The sequence below is a fragment of the Olea europaea genome, chromosome 15 (genome assembly GCF_002742605.1).
Source record: "Olea europaea var. sylvestris chromosome 15, O_europaea_v1, whole genome shotgun sequence".
NCBI classification, from domain to species: Eukaryota; Viridiplantae; Streptophyta; class Magnoliopsida; order Lamiales; family Oleaceae; genus Olea; species Olea europaea.
In genome coordinates, this window is record NC_036251.1 from 2,658,676 (window position 1) to 2,680,197 (window position 21,522).

At 35.5% G+C, this 21,522-nt stretch overlaps 2 protein-coding genes across 4 annotated transcripts in view; both read right to left on the reverse strand.

Moving 5' to 3' along the window:
- The window catches only part of LOC111409825, a 6,418-nt gene extending 2,250 nt beyond the window's left edge, over positions 1-4,168 (reverse strand). For 2 of the 3 annotated variants that reach the window (XM_023039900.1, XM_023039897.1), the window contains exons 1-4: positions 4,070-4,168; positions 1,556-2,301; positions 1,381-1,458; positions 699-942 (exon numbers count right to left, since the gene is read on the reverse strand). In XM_023039900.1, coding sequence (XP_022895668.1) covers positions 699-942; positions 1,381-1,458; positions 1,556-2,176 — 943 coding nt within the window. In that variant the 5' untranslated portion in view covers positions 2,177-2,301; positions 4,070-4,168. Of the gene's footprint in view, positions 1-698; positions 943-1,380; positions 1,459-1,555; positions 2,302-3,848; positions 4,029-4,069 lie in introns of those variants that run through there. The other variant, XM_023039898.1, reaches the window with a different exon arrangement.
- Positions 4,169-15,116: 10,948 nt separating this feature from the next.
- Positions 15,117-21,522, reverse strand: part of LOC111409826 (uncharacterized protein At5g49945-like) — an 8,578-nt gene continuing 2,172 nt past the window's right edge. Inside the window, exons 2-3 of the mRNA XM_023039901.1 lie at positions 15,761-15,964; positions 15,117-15,684 (exon numbers count right to left, since the gene is read on the reverse strand). Coding sequence (XP_022895669.1) covers positions 15,454-15,684; positions 15,761-15,964 — 435 coding nt within the window. The 3' untranslated portion in view covers positions 15,117-15,453. The remainder of the gene's footprint in view (positions 15,685-15,760; positions 15,965-21,522) is intronic.

Consider the following 21,522-nt stretch of genomic DNA (forward strand, 5'->3'; position numbering starts at 1 on the left):
GAAGATCAATAGTGTTTTTTATTTTTTAAATTATTTGTTTTTTCCCCTGAATTTTATTGTATTTCATTTTCTTTCTGTTTTATGTTTTAATTTAGAATAATGCAATGACCATTTTGCCATTTTTAAGTTTTGAATTTATTGGTCAAATTTCTTGACTAAAGTATATGGATAAATGTTGCAAATTTCTCAAAGGTAGGGAACATAGTTGTCCAAAAAAAGAGACTCGGGCAGATTTGCAAATAAAATAAAGGTTGAGGACGTTGGTTATTTATTTACCCTAAAAAATTACTTCAAAAAGTTTCACAACAGTATTAATTAATTGAGAGGAAATCCCAACATACATAGAGGCTAATTTTGCAAGTTTTTCTATCTCAAAAAATTATTTGTTATGCATACAAGAAATGTTAAGTAGAGCAGTAATGTTATATTGATATAATATTCACTATGAAGAAAGTAATGCAACTTTTACAATTAGCTTAAGATTAACAAAGAGATTTTTCAAGCCATCAACCTGTATAAGCATAATTAAGATGCAAGTTTCCTTCTAAATGACAAAAAGTACATACTTTGCCCTAGTAAGAAGAGCAAAATGAAAAGAGCTTTTGCCAAATTCTGAAGCAACAAAAATGAGAACTGTACGGTCTGAAACCAAAAATCACAATGCACAACCAAATGAAAAGCATAAATAGAAACATCACCACTAATGTCTTGAGGTTGATCACCGAATAAACCAGCAGCTGCCCAACACTTTGTGAAGTTCTTCTTCACCCTCTTCATAAGTTCCACAATATAATCGCCTTTGTTATTATACTTGTAACAGTTTTCCCATATATATTGCACATCTTTGAAGACATCCTCCGCAGTCATGTACTTATCACCTTTTTCTAGGTTACTGCATATTGTACCAAAATCCATTGGTGTATCTATGACCTCAAAATAATCCTGATCCAGTCCACAAAAAATTTAATCAAACATCAGACCATTTCTTTATAATACAAGTACGATATGGTCTGCGGTCAACAGCTAAAATATCTTCTAAAATCTAGGATATAACACCTATCATCCAAGCATAGACTATTTCAAAATGTTAAAACATAGATCGTAACATTCTGAAGCATGGGAATATCAATAATAGAAGTATTGTATCCCTTCAGTTAAGAGCAGAAACCATATCAAGTGTCATATTTGAGGAATAAAACTTAATTCTAACAACAATTTCTTGTGACTCCTCAATGATAGAGGGGTATCTATTTCATCATCTCCATTAAATAAATCTAGTAACTATCGAAAAACCTTCATAGAGAAGGAATACTTAAGAAAATGAGTCATATGTCATGCTTAGACAGCAAAACAAGAAAGAATGTATAAACTTGTGCTTACTGGTATTCCAAGAGCCACAGGATTAACCGGAACATTGAAGGGATCGGCTGCTTCCATTTTCATAACCTTTCTTATTACCTAAGAGAATAAGGAACAACATATAACGATAAGATTTTGGAGTTTGAGTATCTTTTCCTGAAATGTTGAAAAAAAAAAAAACTAGTACCAATATTACCTCTAATGCAACTTTCAGTTCTTGCTCTTTGGATTTAGAATCCTGATGAAGTAACTCAGAGTCTTTATTTTCTGCCTTATCTCCCTTGACCAATTCAACATTACTACATGGGCTCATACTTGAAGAACCAAGTCCCTTTGATGATTTTATCTTTATACCGACGGATTTTCTAGATGGATTCATAGATACACCTCCGTTAGTTTCAGGTAAAGAGTTGGCACTGTCTTCCATCTTTTCACTAAAAACACTTCGTTTTTCTGAACCCACTAGTTGGCTACTCATGTCAGTATCACTATGTGTAGGTGCATCTGAAGAAGTATGCTGAGAATCTAGAGTTTTAGAAGTCTTGATCTTAACTTTTACCCGTGTGTAAACTGCTTTTCCAAATGTATCATGATTTGGTCGTCCTACAGGAGCAGCTTTAGCAAGTTTATCTAGTTGATCAATTCCCGATGGAGATGGCATCGTCTCGGCATCCAATCCGGAGTCAACATCATCATTATCAAACTCATCAGGATTGTCTTCCGTATTTAAACTAACAACATTTGAAGATATCTCATTTGTGCTGACCAATTTTGATTTTTTTCCTTTTCCTTTCTTATTTCCACGACCACGCTTCATTTGTTCCAAAAAATAAATCAATTGATAGAATATCTTTTGTGTGTAAAGCCCAAATCGGCAGCCAAGCACAACTACTAATTTAATATCAAGCACACTGCTCCACAGACTGGCAGCTAAATCTCAGTCTACACAACATCATAAGCAAGAAACCATTATAATATATAACCAAGGACATATCAACGTGCTGCTATGCAGAGCTTAATAAAGCAGTCATTATGTTAACATGCAACTTTCAAGGAGTACATCATAAGCTTTGAATAATTTAATCTGAAAGCATTACTGCCTTCCTTAGAGTACGTTCAGGTGGCCATACTTGGACCTACCCAAGCATGCTCTTAGTCACATATAAAAGAAATGCCTAACAAGAAGGAGAAACGAAAGATGGCCCAAACATTTTTATTTTGTAATATGTTCACTGAACCACATATCATAATATACACATTTGCTTCTTGCACAAACAAATATTAACTATTTTATCTTACAGCAAGAAATGTAAAAACAATTCTCACGTACAATCAACTAGTTCAGAGCATCTAAAAAAAACTCTATAAACATGAGATTATCTCTATTTTAAAGAGTCAACATTTAAATTATGCTCTGATGGACTCTTTAAATTAACATTTTAATTTAGAGAGTTGGAGAGTCAAACTCACTCTCTATTAATAAATGTATTTAAAGTGTTTTAATTTTCAATATTAGAAAATAGTAAAATAATCTTAAAAAAAGCTAGTTAAAATAAAATATAGAGAAAAAATAAATATTTTTTGGGAGTAGTAAATTAAGTATTAAAAATAAAGATCTTGTTGATGTACTTCAAATTTTTAACTCACTAAATTTATAGATACTCTCCAAATGATAGGATATACTCTTTAAAAATAGAGAATCTCTTGAAAATGTTCATACACTTGTAACTTATTTGTTCAAACTAGAATTTTAAATCTCCACACCTTAAGTTCACCATTTCTTACATTAAAAGTTTCTATGAAAATTAATACGGATGTCCCAAATTTCACGACTTTTCTTTTCTTTACTTTTCCCCCTAGTTTCTTTCCTTTTGTCTTTTGCATACTATCGAACAAATTCCAAGGGATCACAATTCATAAGACTAAGCCCCTCGTTTGGCCTCCATTAAATTACATTTCATTTTTCTCATTTCTATTTTCAATCACGCAATCTTCCATAAAATAATATTAAACATAAAACGAAAAATTTTCCTTCTTTTTTAACCACTCATTTTTTCCCAAAAACACTATTCTACCCCATTTTTTAGAAATTTCTAAAAAATGGAAACGGGGGTTAAGTTTACAATTTTACTAACCCGTGATTCAAATGTCTCCAAATAAAATTTTCCAACTGAATATTTTAGATCCCAACACATGATGATAAATCAAGACAAGAATCCGAGAAAGAAAAATTATAAACACAGTCCTCACTTTAATAACCCGAGAAATAAAATGAAAGCTAAAACCCACCAATCAAAAGAATCTGAGAAAAGGAAAATATTTACATAACCCCCAAATTAATAATCCAACAAATCACATGAAACCCAAAAGAATGAACCCCAAAACCCACGAATCAAAATAAATAAATAAATAAGATATATTTACATAATTCCCAACATACTAATCCAAGAAATTACATGGATTCCAAAATAATGAACCCTAAAACCCACCAATCAAAAACGCTAACATTACTTTCATCGCAATTTAATAATGCGCCAAACGATCATCTTATACGCAGATTCATTCCGTTGCGTTATAAATTTACATAAACAGCAAAAAATTAAAGAAAAAAGCGTTGGAAAGGCTAGTTGTTGAAGTTTTATTCGAATTTCACGAATGAAAAGAGCGAGGGAAAATAGAGAAAGATCAAACATAAAAGATATTTACATACCTAATGTGTATATATGTGTTGCCGTTCGATTTTCAAATCCCTGAGTTAAAAAGAAAAAAGAAATCGATAGAATTTCAATTGCATATTTGCCCGTTTTGTAGAAATTTTATTATTATATAAATTTTCACGGCAGCTCTTATTTATGCCATTCATTATAAATAGATAAATTACACCATTGGTCCTCAATCTATTACCCAATTAGAAAGCTAGTCCACTTCTAGAAGAAGAATTGATCCTCAATTTTCTATTAAAACTGCATATTAGTCCACAATGCAAGCCGTTCGAATCTATGTTAAATTATCTATAACCTTTTCTGAAAATGTCCCTTTTGAAATTTTTAAACAATCCAAGTTGGCAAGCAAACTTAGCTTCATAAATTTGAAAACATAAAAATCACATGACATTTTGATGGATATGTTGATGGTTTGTGTCATTGGGGATCAACTTACTATTAAGATGATAAATTTGTTATCAACATGCAATTTTTTTCTTTTTAGATATAACTCATGAGCAAAGGAAGTTTTTCGAGCATATTGAGGGGTTAGCCCATTCTATTCTAATATTTAATTCTTACAAAGCTTAATTGATTCAAGTTTCAATGTAAAATTCATAGAATTGATAATTCTCCATTCAAAATAATAAAGGGTCGATTGATTGCAAAGATGAAATTGAATTGAATTGAAAACGAATTTCAGAGAATTGAATTACCTAGAAATTGTTTTCTTGAGAATTGTAAATTATTATGTTTGATTGGTATAATTTTTCACATGAAAAATGTTGAAATAAAAGTATTTTTTGATATTCATTTGACTTTGTTTTACATGAAAATTATCAATTAAAGAGATAAAATTTATTAGTATTGGGTATGAAATTTGTTTCCACTGCCAACAAAAAAAATTCAAGAAAATCATCTATCTTTTAGTGTTCGTTTGGTTTTGTTTTACATGGAAATTATCAGTAAAAGGTAAATATTTTTTTATAATAATTCTTAAAATTTATTTCCATTACCAAAAAAAAAATAGAAAAACAATTAAAAAATCGCTACAGTAACCGGGAATTCCAATTCTCATCATTTTGATGAGAATTCCAATTCCATAATTTCATGAAAAATACTGACGTGGCAAGAAAGTGGGAATTTCAATTCCATGAAAAATTTTGGACAATCAAACAATCAAAAATTGAAAAATGGAATCCATGAAAAAAGTGGAATAATCAAACACTACCTAACTTCAATATTGTCTCGTTATGAATTTGGATTTAACATTTCCTTCCAATTATGTCTATTTCAATGAATCTAACACATTCTCATGGATATTCATGAATCATAAAATTGTGTATTAATTCAAATCAAATGTTTTTAAATTTAATCGTGACATTGGAACGAATTAAGCATGAAAAGTTCGTATACCAATTTCGAGCTAAATCAATGGGTCATTTTTAAATACAGAAGGCTATACCACATGATATTATTTACTCGCTCTTTGATTCTCATTCTTTCAAAAAGTTATTTTTTCAAAACTTATTTTTAACTACATATTTTTCAATAAAAAAATATTATATGCAAATTCAAAATTTTTCTTTAATTTTTAACCACACATTTTTCATCAATCTACTATTCAAAATGTACTATTTCTTCCAAAATGGGGACCAAACAATGGCTAAGCATACAAATCAATAAAAGTCAAATATTTGGTATATGCACTAGAAAAGAAGAAATTTGCTTCTTGTTAATTTAATATTTTCTTTTATTTACCAGTAATTTTTTTTTATATAATTTAAAATGATGGTATGTTTCTAATAAGCCATGGCATTTTTATTGTCCAAATGGATAAAAAATTGTCCATTGCACACTGTTGGAGACAAGTGTGACAAAAGTAATAGTCAAGGCCCTTTGTTTGCAAAGCTGAAGCGGTTATATGAAAAAAATAAAAACACTCTTTTCTCGAAGGAGTCCTTAGAAACTCTGTTATAATATGTACTACAAATGGTCCTTCAATCATGGATGCTCAAACGGGGATGTAAGCCAATTTTTTAGGCTTGAACCTCGATGAAAGTAGTTGGTTTTCATCTCTTTTGTGATTTTCAAAGTGTTGTTGGTGGTTTGGGCTCTGTGATGTCGAATCAACTTATTTTTCAATGGTCCGAGGTATTGGAGGATGTAGGAGGACTAGTCTGGACATTCGGTCCCAGACCATATGTAAACATACGAGTCTGATTTTAAAAAAAATTAGTTCGATCTTGGATCACTCCTACTCGAGAATGAATATGTCTTGGTCTAAATCTCCTTCAAGGCATTAGTATATGAGGTGTATCTAATAGGTAGTGTGTAATTAGATGAAAGCAAAATGAAGAAAATGGATGAACTTGCATGAAGTTCTATTTTCATTCATTTGTTTGACTTGGAAGAGAATGTAGAAAAGTTTAATAAATTTTCCCAAGATCTTGAGAACTTTGAAGAGAAACTCTCCGATTATAGGGGCAGTAGTCCTGCTAAACTCCATTGGTGATAAATTCAAAGATGTAAAAAATGCTATAGGATATGGAAAAGAAAAACTATCTTAATTAGCTCTACGAGGATTAAAGAGCTGAGCTATAAAATAAGATGTTAGTGGTGAAATTTTTTTAGGTAAAAGTAATCAAAACTCCCAAGTAAACTTGTTGACCTCCATAATAGTTAGGATCATGCAGTAAACTGGTCTCTAATCATATACTTACTGGCCTATATGTTATTTGCATACTAGAATACAAACCGTTAGTATCAAGATTACCGAGCCAAGGGAAAAGAGGTGTTGAGATTGTTGGAACTTCCATGATCAAGTCAACTATCGATACAAGTTGTATAAAGGGAGTTTGGATGTGAGAGAGATAAGTAGGGCTGGGCAAAAACTTCAAAAAACTGATCAAACCCAATCGATTGATTTAGGTCGATTTGAACAAAAAAAATCGATTTGATTCTTTAATTTTGACCACTAAAAAGTCAAGTAGGGTTGGGTTGGTTGTAGTTTAAGTAACCAACCAGTCAATTAATCAACCCAACTCACTGATATATTTTTATTTTTCCCATTCTAAAATTCAAATTTTTTAAACCATAAAACTAAAATAATAAAAATACAACATAATTCTTTCTCAAATAATTTGTTTATCGTCTATATCTCTTCTACCAAAACTTCAAATTTCAAAAGTAAAAAATGTGAGGAGAATTGTTTGTTGTAAACTCCAAATTTAGATTGTGGCATTGCTTTCATTTGGTGAAATTTTTTGTTGTAATCTATTGAATATATAGGATAATTTTGGAAAAATCAACCCTTAACCATTTACATTATATATATTATTAATCGCAATATGGAGGCAAGCTTTTGTAACTCGGTCCAATATTCAAACCGACTAAACAAATCGATCTGAACCGAATTGGTTTGGTTCAATTCAGTTTCAATTTTGAATTGGGTCTATTTGAGTTGAAATTCATCCAAACCGATCGAGTCAGTTTCGATTTTGCATTGCGCCCAAAATCACCCGACCCGAATCATGCCCAAGTCTTAAAAAAAAAAAAATAAATAAATAAATTTAGCTAAACTTTCAATATAAAAGCATACGTTTTCTTTTACAATTATATTTGTATCTATATTTGTAAGAAAAAGACTCTTAAAGAGCAAGTCACGGAGTGTGCATCCCTAATCCATGTGTCACGCTCTCATTATTTCACCACACCCGCCTCAGAGTTACGATATGTTTCCTCCGAGTTTGTTTCTTTGTAGAGATTGATCATAGAAGATTCTCTTTGATCTCAAAAGATCATGCGTAGATTTCTGTGAACCTGATAAAGCAATTTCCTCGTTGAGAGCTTCCTTCCGTACAAGTACGGGTGAAATCGCAAAGACTGCTTCATCCAAGGCCATCAGTCGTCACTAGCTTAGCCGAAGGACGATGGTACACAAAGACCAAAAGGATAATATCATAGATGAGGACAGTGCTAATAATGTCACGATCTTCACTTGTCATGTTGGCAAACACGTAAAGCGCTACATGCTTTGCAACTAAGGGCTCACGTGGCTTTCGTTGCCGTGCCGACTCTTACATAGAGCCCTTGTTAGGTCAAGGTTGTAACGATAGTCTCCAAGTACAATTCTAATATTCATGTTGGGTGAAGGACTTTGCTATGTGGATAAATTTTGATCTACGCACTGTCATGTGGCATTCATCTTGTACTTGATCCGGGATGAAGTCTATGGGGTTCCCTATCTTTGCACGTTAGGGTCCCATTTTTTGTGAATGTGTTATATGAAGCTTTTTATCTGAAGTATAACAATAATCTCCCAAGTTCAAGTCTAATTAAAATTGGACAAAGGACTTTAAGATAAGATTGGACAAAGTACTGTGAGATAAGGACTCATGTCAGGTAAAATAATCTGTCATACAAGTGGAATGTTCCCTGTGTGAAAGGAAATCGTGTTGTAGGGAGAAGGCGGAAATGTCTAAGATGTGTATGGTCGCTTGCCTCGATTAGAACACAAATCATGATTTTCAGTCGTTTGGAATTATTAGACACAATTATCATGACATCGCCATCTCTGAGCAATCCATGGAGCAGGGCCTTCTACTACTCTACCATGTCTTTCGCTCCATTCTAAGTTACTTCAATCTAACCAGGGCGGAGCCAAGGGGAAAAAAAGGTTTTATACTAGGTTGATGCATGAAAAAAAAAAACATTAGGCCCCCGTCTGGGCGCGATTGTGAAATTGGAGAATCAATTATCCTGTCTTATCAGCTGGCCCACCTGAAGACATTTTGGTTCCCAAGCAAGAGGTCCATTTACTAAATTACAAGTTTGCCCACATTACTCCCACTGTGCACTGACACATTGAAAACAACTTTTGACTGGCAATAATGCACAAATTGGTGAGATAATGCATACATGAGGGTCCCATTAACACGTGAATTTTTTTTGTCCACCAATTTTTTGTTACACGGAAATTAAATGCAAGAAAACCAATTGGGGACGTGTGACATTATTCATGATAACATTTTTTTCCCGATTTTGACATGAAACAACGTCCATTTCTCTTGTCAGAAAACATCATGCTTAATGAACCCGTCTAATTTCGACCAAAAATAATACAAGTGTTTATTGTTATGTCAGGTAATCTCTGAACATATCCCACTCATCTCGTCGTGATTTCGGTGCATTCATTTTCGCTGAAAGTTCGTCACGTGCGCTTGGGAGCTCCACTTCTGCTGCTTCAGGGTCTGTCTCCGCTCTTAGGAATGCTTCGTCCACCACACCCGCCCGTCGAAGAAAGTTATGAATGGTCATGGTTGCAATTACAACATGTGTTTGCATGTCGAACGCATAACTTGGCATACGATCGAGAATTTTCTACCGACTTTTCCAAATGCCAAATGCACGTTCGATGACGTTCTTGTATACGAGTGCCTGAAATTAAATTTTTCGCTAACATTTCAAAAGTTATGTCTGCGACCAATGTCGCTGTCATAGAATTGTTGAAAATGGTATGATATATCTGTACCCTTATATGGCGCCATATACCCAGGTCAATGAGCAAATCCCGAGTCAACCAGATAATACTTCCCAAGTGCAGGTTGCGAAAACTCAAGCTCTGGATTATGGATTGCCCGAGCCAAGATTCGAGCATCCTGGGAGTTTCCCGTTGTACCTGCAAGCACGAATGTGAAACACAAATTGAAATCACATGCCGCTAGCACATTCTGTATCGAAATTCCTTTTCGTCCGATAAAACTCACGCGCTGCTTTCGTGGAAGGACGGCTCTGACATGGGTTCCGTCAATCTCCCTAATGCAATCCTGAAAAATGTGATGCTTGTTCAAATTTAGGACATGATGCTCGGCATAATTATTGTAGTTTGGATCCAGTTGAATTACTCGTCCAGAGAATTCGAGGACCGCTTGAAGCACAAGCTAGAAGTAGTGTCCAAGGTTTCCAATGAATGTTTGCAAAGGGTCTGCACTTGTCTGTACCCCTTCCCATGCTCTAATATGCAGAGAAACATACCAACATGTTCATAAATATGTAAGTGCTGATAATTAAGAAGCCCGTACTCGTCACGTAGCATATGTGCGAACGCTCACAGCATGACGGGATACATGCGAAACTCAACGTAGCATTGTTGAGGACTACAGTTCATTGCGTCCAACATGAACATATAACCATTTCGCGCGAACGAATATCCCAAAACACGAGTGCTTTGTTCGCGATAGTAGTTTTTGATAGTGACCTCATTCATTAGACAGTACCGAAACCACTCCATAATGTCCACTTGCAATTCTTCCATGAATGCCTCGTCGCCTTGTTCGTCCTCCGCATCGAAGGTCGGGTGCAACTCGCAAGTGAAATCTAAATGTGCCATATGATCACAATCACAATATCATATCCAACACTATGGCTTTTGCATGTTGTAAACTTCTACTGCATTTATGTGCCTTTTATAGAACGATTTGTCTTTCAAGCTATGGTCAGGGCAACCAATAATTTATGTGAAGATGGGACTGATGTGACCATCCACCAATTAATGGAGCACTTGTTTGACCCAATTGTGAACAACATTCAAAAGTTTGTTTGTCTGCACATCTGTTTGTAATCTACAAGAATCAAACTTTTCGCACGCATGTGAAAATAAACGTTTCAACTGCAAAAAGCAAACTTAGGCAACTGTCCCCCATACATACTAGACACAAACAAAATGTCGTCACATCAAACATAGTACATGTAAGCGTAAAAAATAGTAAGAAAGATTTGAAACGCTCCACGGACATGTATGCAATCTACACAAACATAAATCACCACGGCTGTGTTTTTCTATATTCCTGATAGCTCCACTCCACCCAAGCAAACTTGTCGTTTGCATTGTCTTGCATGTCCAATACCTCTCTATTGGCCCTCTTCGAAAGGAACTTGCACGTGTAAAGGTACAGATCCGTTTGCTTCTGGAGTCGACCCGTAGCCAGCAACTCGCTCATGCATGTCTTCGGGTTGGACACAGCCGCTCCGATGAAGTGGTCTATTTTTGCAGCAATCTTCTTACTGGCGGAGGTAGCAAGGTCCACAGAGTACGACACGTCCTGAGATGAAAACTTCTTCCTCTTCTCCTTCAATCGCTTCCCGACAGCCTTTCGTTTGTCCCTGCTATGAGGGCCGGATTCATCCTTGGCCGCCAAGCAGGGTGCGGCTACTTCGCCCTCATCACTGGAGCCGCTACTCTCTACATCGACTGGGATCTCGTCACATTGGTCTTCGTGTGCACTATCTTCGAACATGGTGAAGCCAGTGCAACATGCTTGGCTTGGTGTGACTGCGTACTTATCGCAGTCGAAGACATCCCCGAATAAAACCTTGTATAGGTACAACTCTCAGCAATCCTTGTCCTTGTACTCTTTCCTCTCCTGAAGCAATACAAAAAGACGAGGTTCACATCTTTTGCAAACGAAGTGTGAAAGAAGCAATTACAATTGACTGAAAAAAATTGGGATTGCATCTATTTCAGAAAATAACAACAATGTCAGTCATTCCTACCCATGCACATGAATGTGTAAATGAAACATAAACACAATTACAATAATCAGTCCAATCCTGCAACAAGGATTTCAATCATGAACAACAAATATATGTTTGTGAAACAAAGCAAGCAGAAACCTAGAAAAATAAATAGATTATATAAATTTAAACAAAAAAATTGTCCACTAAATAAAATAAATTAATGCCAGTAGATATCCAACATTTGGGGGTATATAACAGTGTATTGACACAACTTTAATCTCAAGGTTCAAAGTTACGCACGGGCTATAAAATGTAAAAACTTGGACCCAGAAGCATACATTAAACCCATTCTTCGGTAGAGAGCCCTCATAATCCTAGCCAATTCCATAAATAACAATTCACTTTATATGGTAGAATTAGTGTTATAATAAGGTTTAAAGTGTATAAAACATCCAAATCATGGGCATGCATCTCCTATCAATAAAAATGTACAACATTTTGTCCAAGATCAATACATTTCCATTCACTTTAATTCAACAAAGTGCGTTCACTTCAATCATTCAACAGAAAGAACAAAATTATATAGACTTGCCACATACAGATATAACATATGCCTCACTATAGTTCAAGGAGAGCAGGTTCTGGAATCAATGAGGCCTCTCGAATTTGGATACCAATTACTCAATTTTTTCTGATACTAGCTATTACTGAGGAGTATATGATGATACCTTCATCTTTTGATCCCACCACTCCGTCATCAAGCTAGTGGACGTGTCGTACGCAACGCCACTGCTGTTGATCAATTTTTCGAATCTCTTGCGTTTCAAGCGGAGTGCATCCCATTGATTTTTTAGCTGCTGCTTGCTCCAATTGTGCCCAGAGTTGGTGTTAAATAAGTGAACCAATGTCTGCCATCCGTATTTGGTGAAGCACTTCCCATTTCGGTGTCCATCGGCGATTATGGTCTCACAGGCGACGACAAAAATTTGCGTCTCATAGTCAGTCCATTGTGCATGCTTACGAGGCCCCGATTTGCTGTCAACATGATAGGCGTTTGATGTGGAAAAGTTCGGGTGTGGGTGGTAATTTGGCTGTTACAAATTGGGAGGAAAAAATGTTAGTCTCCATCAGCAGAAGCAACCGTTCACGGCAATCTACAGTCAACAAAAAAATGAACAAAATGTTCGAGGCACTCCACCGTATCGGGGAAACGACAGGGTCCATGGTGGTTCTCTCTAGGTGAGCAAATTATTTTCCAACAATAGCCCGTGTGTGTGCCGGAGAAACTGGGAGCGCCTTTTGCAGTTCAACCTCAGGTGCAAATGTAATTTTTTTATGCCAGTTGCTTGTGAATCAAATAGTCCAAAGAAATGTATAGATTGGTGACGAGTGAGGAACGTGCAAGGGGAACGAGTAGAGATCGAAGACACAGATGCTTACCTACGATGTCGCACGAGAATGAGGATCTACGGGGACGTCGATTGTGACTGTGGAGTCGCTTGTATCGGTGGCCGGAGAAAGCGAACATCGTCAAGGCATATTGGGGGTTGAAGCTGTTGGCAGGGCGCCATCAACCCGCCGCTAAAGTCGTCGGAGTAGGGTGGGGGCGACTGGGTTGTTGCAGAAACTGTTGCCGACTGTCGGAACATTATTTTCTCACCGTCGAACAACAAAAGTAACAGATATTGTTGTCACCGAAGAGCAATTAATGTTGGCAACTTCGTCCAGTGGAGGAGTGGTGTGGGCAGCGTCGTCCAGTGGAGGAGTGGTGTGGGTTGGACAAAACTCCCGAACCGAACCCGAACCGAACAGAACCGAACCCGACGGTTCTTCTCAAGTTAAATACCCGAACGGGTATTTGAATCAAGAACCGACGGGTATGGTTCGGTTCTCGGTTCTTGTCGGTTCTAGGCCAAGACCCGAAGAACCGAATAAGAACCGAATCTCTGTAATTTTTTTAATTAATTTATTTTAAATAAGTAAAATTATTTTATTTTTTCTAAATAAATTTGTTAACTAGTTAATTTAGTTCAAACCACAAAATATGATTTTCCTATTTCTAATATTGAGTTCAAAATCGACTTAATCAAATTGACCTCAATTTTTTATCCAAATCTGTTATTCTACTGTAGTGTCATTTTTAACGGAGAAAAGCAAATTAAAACTCTACAACATCTCTCTTAATTATTTTGAGCTCGCTATCTTTCTCTTTCTGTGATTTTAATAATCAAATTTATGAAGAACTCAACAAAGAGAGACGTGAAACACATAAAATTGAATTACGTTATTTTGTAAGAGCTCATATTAAATATATCATTAATTAAATTAACGTAACTTTGTATATATTAAAAAATTTAATTATAATACGGAACCGAATGGAACCGAACCGGACCGAACCGAACCGAACGGAACCGAACCAGAACGGTTCCGTAATTAAATTTGGACCCGACGGTTCCACTTACTAAATACCCGAAAATTTTGGGTCGGTTCGGTTCTCGTTAGAATCGAACAGAATCGGACCATGTCCAGCCCTAGAAGGAGTGGTGTCGGCAACTTCGTGCAGTGGAGGAGGGCAAAATGTGAGCGTCTCTTGCTTTTTCATTTCGCAGATGACAGAGAAATGAGGGTTGGTTTGGTGTTTTAATTGTGAGGGTAGAAATGGAAAAAACCAACAGACATGGGTGTCAGTCTATTTATTCCCATATCAGTAAGAACGTGAAAATGTGGCCGTTGGACGTATCAACGGTCAGAAAATCACTTAATTTTGGCTAAAAAGTGTGCCCAAACAGCACCTAGATTTTTTTATAATTTACAAAATTATTTGAGTTGTCTGTCCCCCTTCCCTCCACCCTTGAATCAGCCCTTCACAAGTAACATCAAATGGCAAGGGTGTTCGTGCTTTGCAAATGGCAGAGCTAGACAGGGGAAATGCCCGTCGAGCTATTCTGCCCTGTCTACCACCCTTGTAAAGTTGGGTGGTTTATCGTGTTCCTCGCCTGGGCGAGGGTGGAAGACCTTTATCAAATCAACGAGATCCGAGAGTGGAGTGATGGTTTCTACTTTGTTGAGGGGGGAGAACGAAGTCCAAATGATCTGAAGCCGTATGTTAATTTCCCTCAACAATATGGAGAGCTAGGTGAGCCTTCGTGCAGCTAGCCATTGCCATGTTTTTTTTACCTTTGAATCTTAATTTTGCAAGGCGAAAGTTCTACTTTACAATCACCATTACATAAAGAAGTACGGGTTGAGGGGTAAGTTTCTGCCTTGAATTTCAGTACTATGATGTGTGTTCAGATGCTAATATAAAATCCATCGATCTTATGATTTTATGTAGCAACACTCCGCTGATAAAGCATAAAAAATGTATACCCGTCAGTCATTTGCGTTGATCATCAATGACAATTACAATTTTGCTACAAGTACAGAAATAGTTTAACAAAATTGTGTTCAATCTAATGATTCAGCAAAAAGTTAAGATCGAAAGAATAAAAATGCACTGGAGAAAAGAAAGTAAATTACTCATTTTTCAGACTATTAAACGAAAAATAAGAATCATTTCATTAAGATGAGTTCTGCAAAATTAACTTCTAGAGTTTATTTAAAGACTCACAAAGACCGCCTCCGGCAATTCGATCCTATCTAATTCCCATGTAAATCTCAAAAATTGTTCCCAAATGCAACAAAGATATTGCTAAGGGAAACTACGGATTCGTTAAATTAGAGATAACATTACATTCAAAAACCAGAGAGAATTGGTAATGGTTGAATCGACACTACCTACAGCCAATCACTAAGTGCTAACTAAATGTAAAAGATTTCAGAAAATGATAAGTACTAGGTATATTTCTATTGCAGTATCAGGCTAACTTAGGATCTAATGAGCCCGGGTTATCTTAAATTTAGGAGCGAACTTTTTCAATTGGCGAGTACGCTCTTTTGCCTCTTTCTTGCGAAGAGCCTCCGTGCTTTGTTTTGACAGAGCCTCTTCCAGTTTCTTTCTCTGCTCCGCCTTCTTTTGCTGCAAGGCTTCTTGCCTGGCATTTTGAAGTTCCTTGTAAATCTCTTGAGCAACTTTCAATCTAGCTGCTTCTGTTTTAGATCGAGCCTGAGACACAATGTTTTATAGTTTAGAAAAATCATGAAACTTAAAGGTTAATTATACTAAATATATAATTTCTCGCCTGGGAGCTGAGCTTGTATCTTCCAATCAGGTCGATGTAATATGGTACAAGAGCGACCAATCGACTCATGTCAGCCATGTGATCAGCATCTGGAAGAGCAAACTTCAACACCAGCATCTTCTTGTTTGATCCCAAGTGTTGATCAGAAAAATGCAGTGAAATGAATCCCTTGCCAAATTTATCAAATGCTTTGTCACCAAAAACCTGCATTTCCAAGGAAAATTACATTGAGTAATTGAATAATTGATCATGAAGAGGAAAGAAAAAGAAACTGTCACGTGATATCAGATTCCTTCTTGATTACAAATAAACGATAAAAAAGAAATCACCAAGATACAAAGAAAGTAGCAATACCAATTAATCCATTAGACAAGCCAGTTGCCAAGCGTGAAAAACTATGCAAAAAATTGATAGAGACTACTAAACTAAACATGGATATGGGAAAAATGAACCTGCAAGATATATAATTATAACTGGGGATTGCAATAATGTGATTGGAATTGATGAGTTAATTGGGCACAAATATCTCGTGCCCTAATATATCTTCCTTGCATAATGAAGAGCAAATTAAAGAATACAAATTTAGCCCTTGTTTGAGCTCAAAATACATTTTTCAACAGTAATTTGATCTTATTTCAACCAAAAATTCTTCATTAAAATAATATAACACGCAAATCCAAAACTTTTCTTAATTTTTTAACCACAAATTTTCCTTCAATACACTATTCAAAAATGCATTTTTTTTAACAAGAATGTGGCTCAAACAAGGACTTACGTTGCTCTCTTTTAGCGCCCCGGAAATTTCGTTTTAGTTATCTTCAATAATGATTATTAATTTTATTAGCACTGAACTCATTAATAGTTGATATGATCTAAGTGGTCTAATAAAACTGAACGCCCAATTTTATCAATCTTAGTTTGGCCTTTAGCAGAGGAGCCTAGAATGAAGCCCATGTAATATTTTCTTGTCAAAGTAAAATAATTAATTTCTAACAAAAATGAATTAATTTTTGAAAAAAGGTGAAAAAAAAAAGTACTTATTGGTAAGAAAAACTAGCCAATCATTATCAAATTCTTAACAATTTGTAATCAAATGGCTTATCTCATTTACTCTTAACTCCCTGTCTTATTCTACAAAAGGAAAACCCATAGGAGGAACTCCATTCAAAATGGTACACCATTTCCCTTCTTTCTTTTTGAGCTCCTCACTTCACTTCATTTCTCTTCTCTTCTCTTCTTTTATTTTTATTTTTTGTAGAATTTCTTGGACAAATGTGAGGTAGTGGAGGGCCTCTGCTAATAGTATGCGCTGATTAGGTGATTTTAACTTTTACTAATTGCTTTCATTTTTCCAACAAATTCTAAAAAAAAATTAAGAAGAAAAAAAAAAAAAAAAAAAAAAAAAAAAAAAAAAAAAAAAGCAACTAAGAAGCTAAGTGAGGAGCTTAGAGGAGCTTAGAAATGAAAGAGAAGAGAAATGCAGAATCATTTTCAATGGAGTTCCTCCTGGGTTTTCCTTGTGTACTATGGAGTAAGACGTAGATGGATTAAGTCCTTATTTGATCCCCATTATATCCAAAATACATTTTTCTCTCCCTTCTTTTCAACCACACATTTTTAAATAAAATAATATTACACGCAAAGTCATAACCTTTTCCTATTTTTCGACCACACATTCTCCAACAATCTATAATTTCAAAATACATTCTTCACTGAAAATGGGGCTCAAACAAGCGCTAAATAAGCCATTCTTATTAGGATATGTTACACTAGTTTTGCTTAAAATTCAAAAGTTAGTGTTACGAAATTAATTAATTAATTTTTGAAGAAGAATCAATTATTATATTTGAAATTTGAAGTATAACTATACAAGACAACTCAAGCAAGGGTATTAGAGAAATTATACTTTTCATCCTCACCTCGAAAGTAGAGTTGGGATAATGCAAAATTTGACTAAGACATAAATTGAGGTCTTGAATTTTAGCTCGTTTCTTCCAATAATGGTTCATTCAATATATCTCATTGCATCTCTATACGCGCGCACACACACACACACACACACAAAAAAGCCACTTTAGTGTGACTTATTTTGGAATAAATGATGGTATTAAGGTAGTATACCAACATGTGCAATTGGTTTGTCTATTTACAACATTATGTTATTTTAGTGATGTTCATTCATGAAATGCTAATAGACATATGGGTTTTACATCAAAATGAAAAGCAAGATTCCTTCGAGAGACTCAAAAGACTACTAAGAAATGTGTAAGAGTATTTGATTCATCACCAAATGCTCTCAATGAAATGGTTGTATAAAATGTTGTGATTTGCATTACATTTAATATTGTAATGTTGTAATTGAATTGCATATATCTTATCAAGCGTTGCAAAAAACTCACTCCTTTAAATAAACTTTCAGATTAGTCCAAGTCATGGGTATACATAGTTGCGCAGTGGAATAAGTTAGCCAAGGGACTTCTGTATCACATGACAATTTCAATATTATAAAATTCTCATGGTTATGCATAGTTTCGTAGTGGAATAGGTTTGCCAAGGGACTTCTGTATCACATGACAATTTCAATATTATAAAATTCTCATGGTTATGCATAGTTTCGTAGTGGAATAGGTTTGCCAAGGGACTTCTGCATCATATTTCTGCATGATGATGTCAATATCACAAAATCCCATTAGTACCCCTATTCTACTGGTCAGCCACACATCTCTGCAAGCCCGACTAATGCGGAAGTTTGTAAATTAAAAAAAGAGTGTGCGTAAACATTTAGTAAAATACGTGAAATCCAAATATCATATTACAATATTAAAAACAAGCATGACATTTCATACCACCATTTCATTGAAAGTAATCATGAACAATCAAGCACTCTAATACATTTTTGTGTAGTCTTTCGAGAAGCTGAAAAAATTTCGCATTTCATTTCAGCTTAGGATATGAATGGGTCAATTAACATTTCATATATAAAGATCACAAAATGTAAATAACATTGTAAAGGGACAAATAACTTGCACATCTAGGTATCCTATCTTAAACTTGAGAGCAATTAAAGAAAAATTATGCCTTATTTGACCCTGACAGCCTCAAAGTACCAACTTCTCATTTTTTCTTGCAAAATCAGTCCCACTATCGTGCTGTGTATGTAAGTTTTGGTATGAAAGAGGTAAAGTAGCGTGTGAAATATGAGAGTTGAACAAAGATGCTAAGGGGCTTCTTGAACGTGCTTTAAGGTAACAAATATTGGAAGAACAATGACTCAAATTCAAACTCTCAAATTATCTCTTAGTCAAAACTCTGTATTATCCCAAACTATTATTTGATATTTCATACGTATGTATGTGTATGTATATATATAAGATTTTTCCCGAACTATATTATTTTACTTTAACAAAAATACTGCAAAGGCTTAAAGTCAAAGTCTAGGCTTGAACTGACTTGATTAACTACTTCCGGCTAAAAGGCAAACTAAGATTGATAAAATTGGGATTTTAAATTTACTAAACCACTTAGACCATATCGACTATTAATGAGTCCACAGCGAGAAAAAAATCAATAATCATTGTTTCTGTCGATTCACCTAATTCTTTTTGAAGTAGTTACTTATCCCTCTTAAAATAGTCCATGAGACTTATTAATTCAGAAGAAAAACTAAAAACTCGAACTATAGGAAGGAGACAGTAACAGTTGATATAAGTGCCACCAAACAAAGGAGTCGCAAAAAAACTGAAGAAGAAGAAGAACAACTCAGGCAAGCCCAAGAAGTTAACTTCCCCAAGTATTGACTTGCTATAGATATCAGATCTTTAGAAGGCAATGTGATATGGGGATTCCTTTTGTATATGCTCAGGCGACGTGACTTCAAGGATAATTAGTGCCATTGGTTTCAATTTTGTATATCTACAGTCTCCTATTTAGTTTTGGTAAACGGCACTCCTGAGGGTTATTTCCGGAGTAGTAGAGGTTTGAGGCAAAAGGATCCGTTGTCTCCCTTGTTGTTTGTTATTGTTATGGAGGCTTTCGGTAGGATGCTTTAGAATGTTGTGAAAGAAAGTCTGTTGAGGGGCTTTATGATTAACCGATTGCAAGTATTTCATTTGATATTTATAGACGACACATTGATCTTCTGTGATGCAGAGGCTGAGCACTTTAGGAACTTGCATCATCTGCTACTATGTTTTGAAGCTGTATCTGGATTGAAAATTAATTTGGGAAAATCTGAGGCTATCACGGTAGGGGATGTCGATACTGTAGAGGAGTTGGCGGTCATATTGGGTTGTAGGATTGTGCAACTACCTATGTTATATCTTGGGCTCCCCTTAAGAGCGCGATTTAAAAATATAAACATTTGGAACAGTATTGTGAAAAGGGTGGAGAGAAGGTTAGTGGGTTGGAAGCAACATATACCTCTCAAAATGAAGGTCGTCTCACCTTCATTAAGCCCACTCTGTCGAATCTTCCCACTTCTTGTCATTGTTTCCTATTCCCGTTTCAGTAGCAAAAAGATTAGAGAGGATTCAAAGGGAGTTTCTATGGGGAGGAGAGGAAACTTCACTTAGTTAACGAGGGTGAAGTGTGTTCTCCCATAAAAATAAGGGGCCTAGAATTGAGGAGTCTTGTATTGTTTAATAAGGCCTTGCTGGATAAGTGATTGTGGCGATTCGGTGTGGAGATGGAGAGCTTTTGGAGAGAAATTATAGAGGTGAAATATAGTGTTTTAGAGGGGGGATGGTGCCCAGTCGAGGATCGTGGTTCTTATGGGGTGAGTTTGTGGAAGTATATCCGACGAAGATAAAGAAAATTTCAAGATAGATTGACATATGTGGTGGGGAATGGCAATACTATTAGATTCTGGAAAAATTGCTGGTGTAGAGATCGATCGTTAAGAGTGGAGTATCCTTACCTATATTATTACTTTCCACATGCTATGGTGAATGAAGTCTTACATATGCATAATGAAAATCACAGCTGGAACATTGCTTTTGGAAAGGGTCTACAGGACTGGGAATTGGATTATTATGCCCTATTCCTGAACTCTTTGTACAAGGTGCAAGTCAGGGTAGGAGAAAGTGATTGTAGCAGGTGGAGGTTGACACATGATGACATTTTCTCAGTAAGCTCTTATTTTAGATCCTTAGAGCTTACTTTAGATCCTTATTAGAACCTGAGGAGAGTTCATTCCCCTGGAAGAAGGTATGGCGATATAAATTGTCCTCTCGGGTGGCATTTTTATTATGGACAGTTGTGAGGGGACAAATGTTAACGGTGGATAACCTCCGATTGAGGGGCTTTTATGTTATAGAATGGTGTTATATGTGTAGGAGGAATGGAGAGATGATTGACCACTTGTTCCTTCATTGTGACGATGCTCGTTTCTTGTGGAACGATATTCTAGCTTCTCAACATTTGAATTGGGTGTTTCCGCAGTATATGGAGGATGTATTGAAGGCATGAAGAAGGAGTAGATTTCGTAATAAAGATAGCAAGATTATTTGAGACCTTATCCCAAGTTGCATTATCTGGTGTATGTGAAGGAAGAGAAATAGTCGCTGTTTTGACGATCATACACGGACAACAGAGCAGATTAAAGAATTATTTTATTTGATACTATATACTTGGTTTAATGACGTAGCTACTCCTCGTGTAGACGGGTAGCTCAATTTCATGTTGTTTCTCTCTTGTATTAATTTATAATATGCCTTCTGTGTATTATCCATGATTAATAAAATATTTGATTACCTATAAAGGAG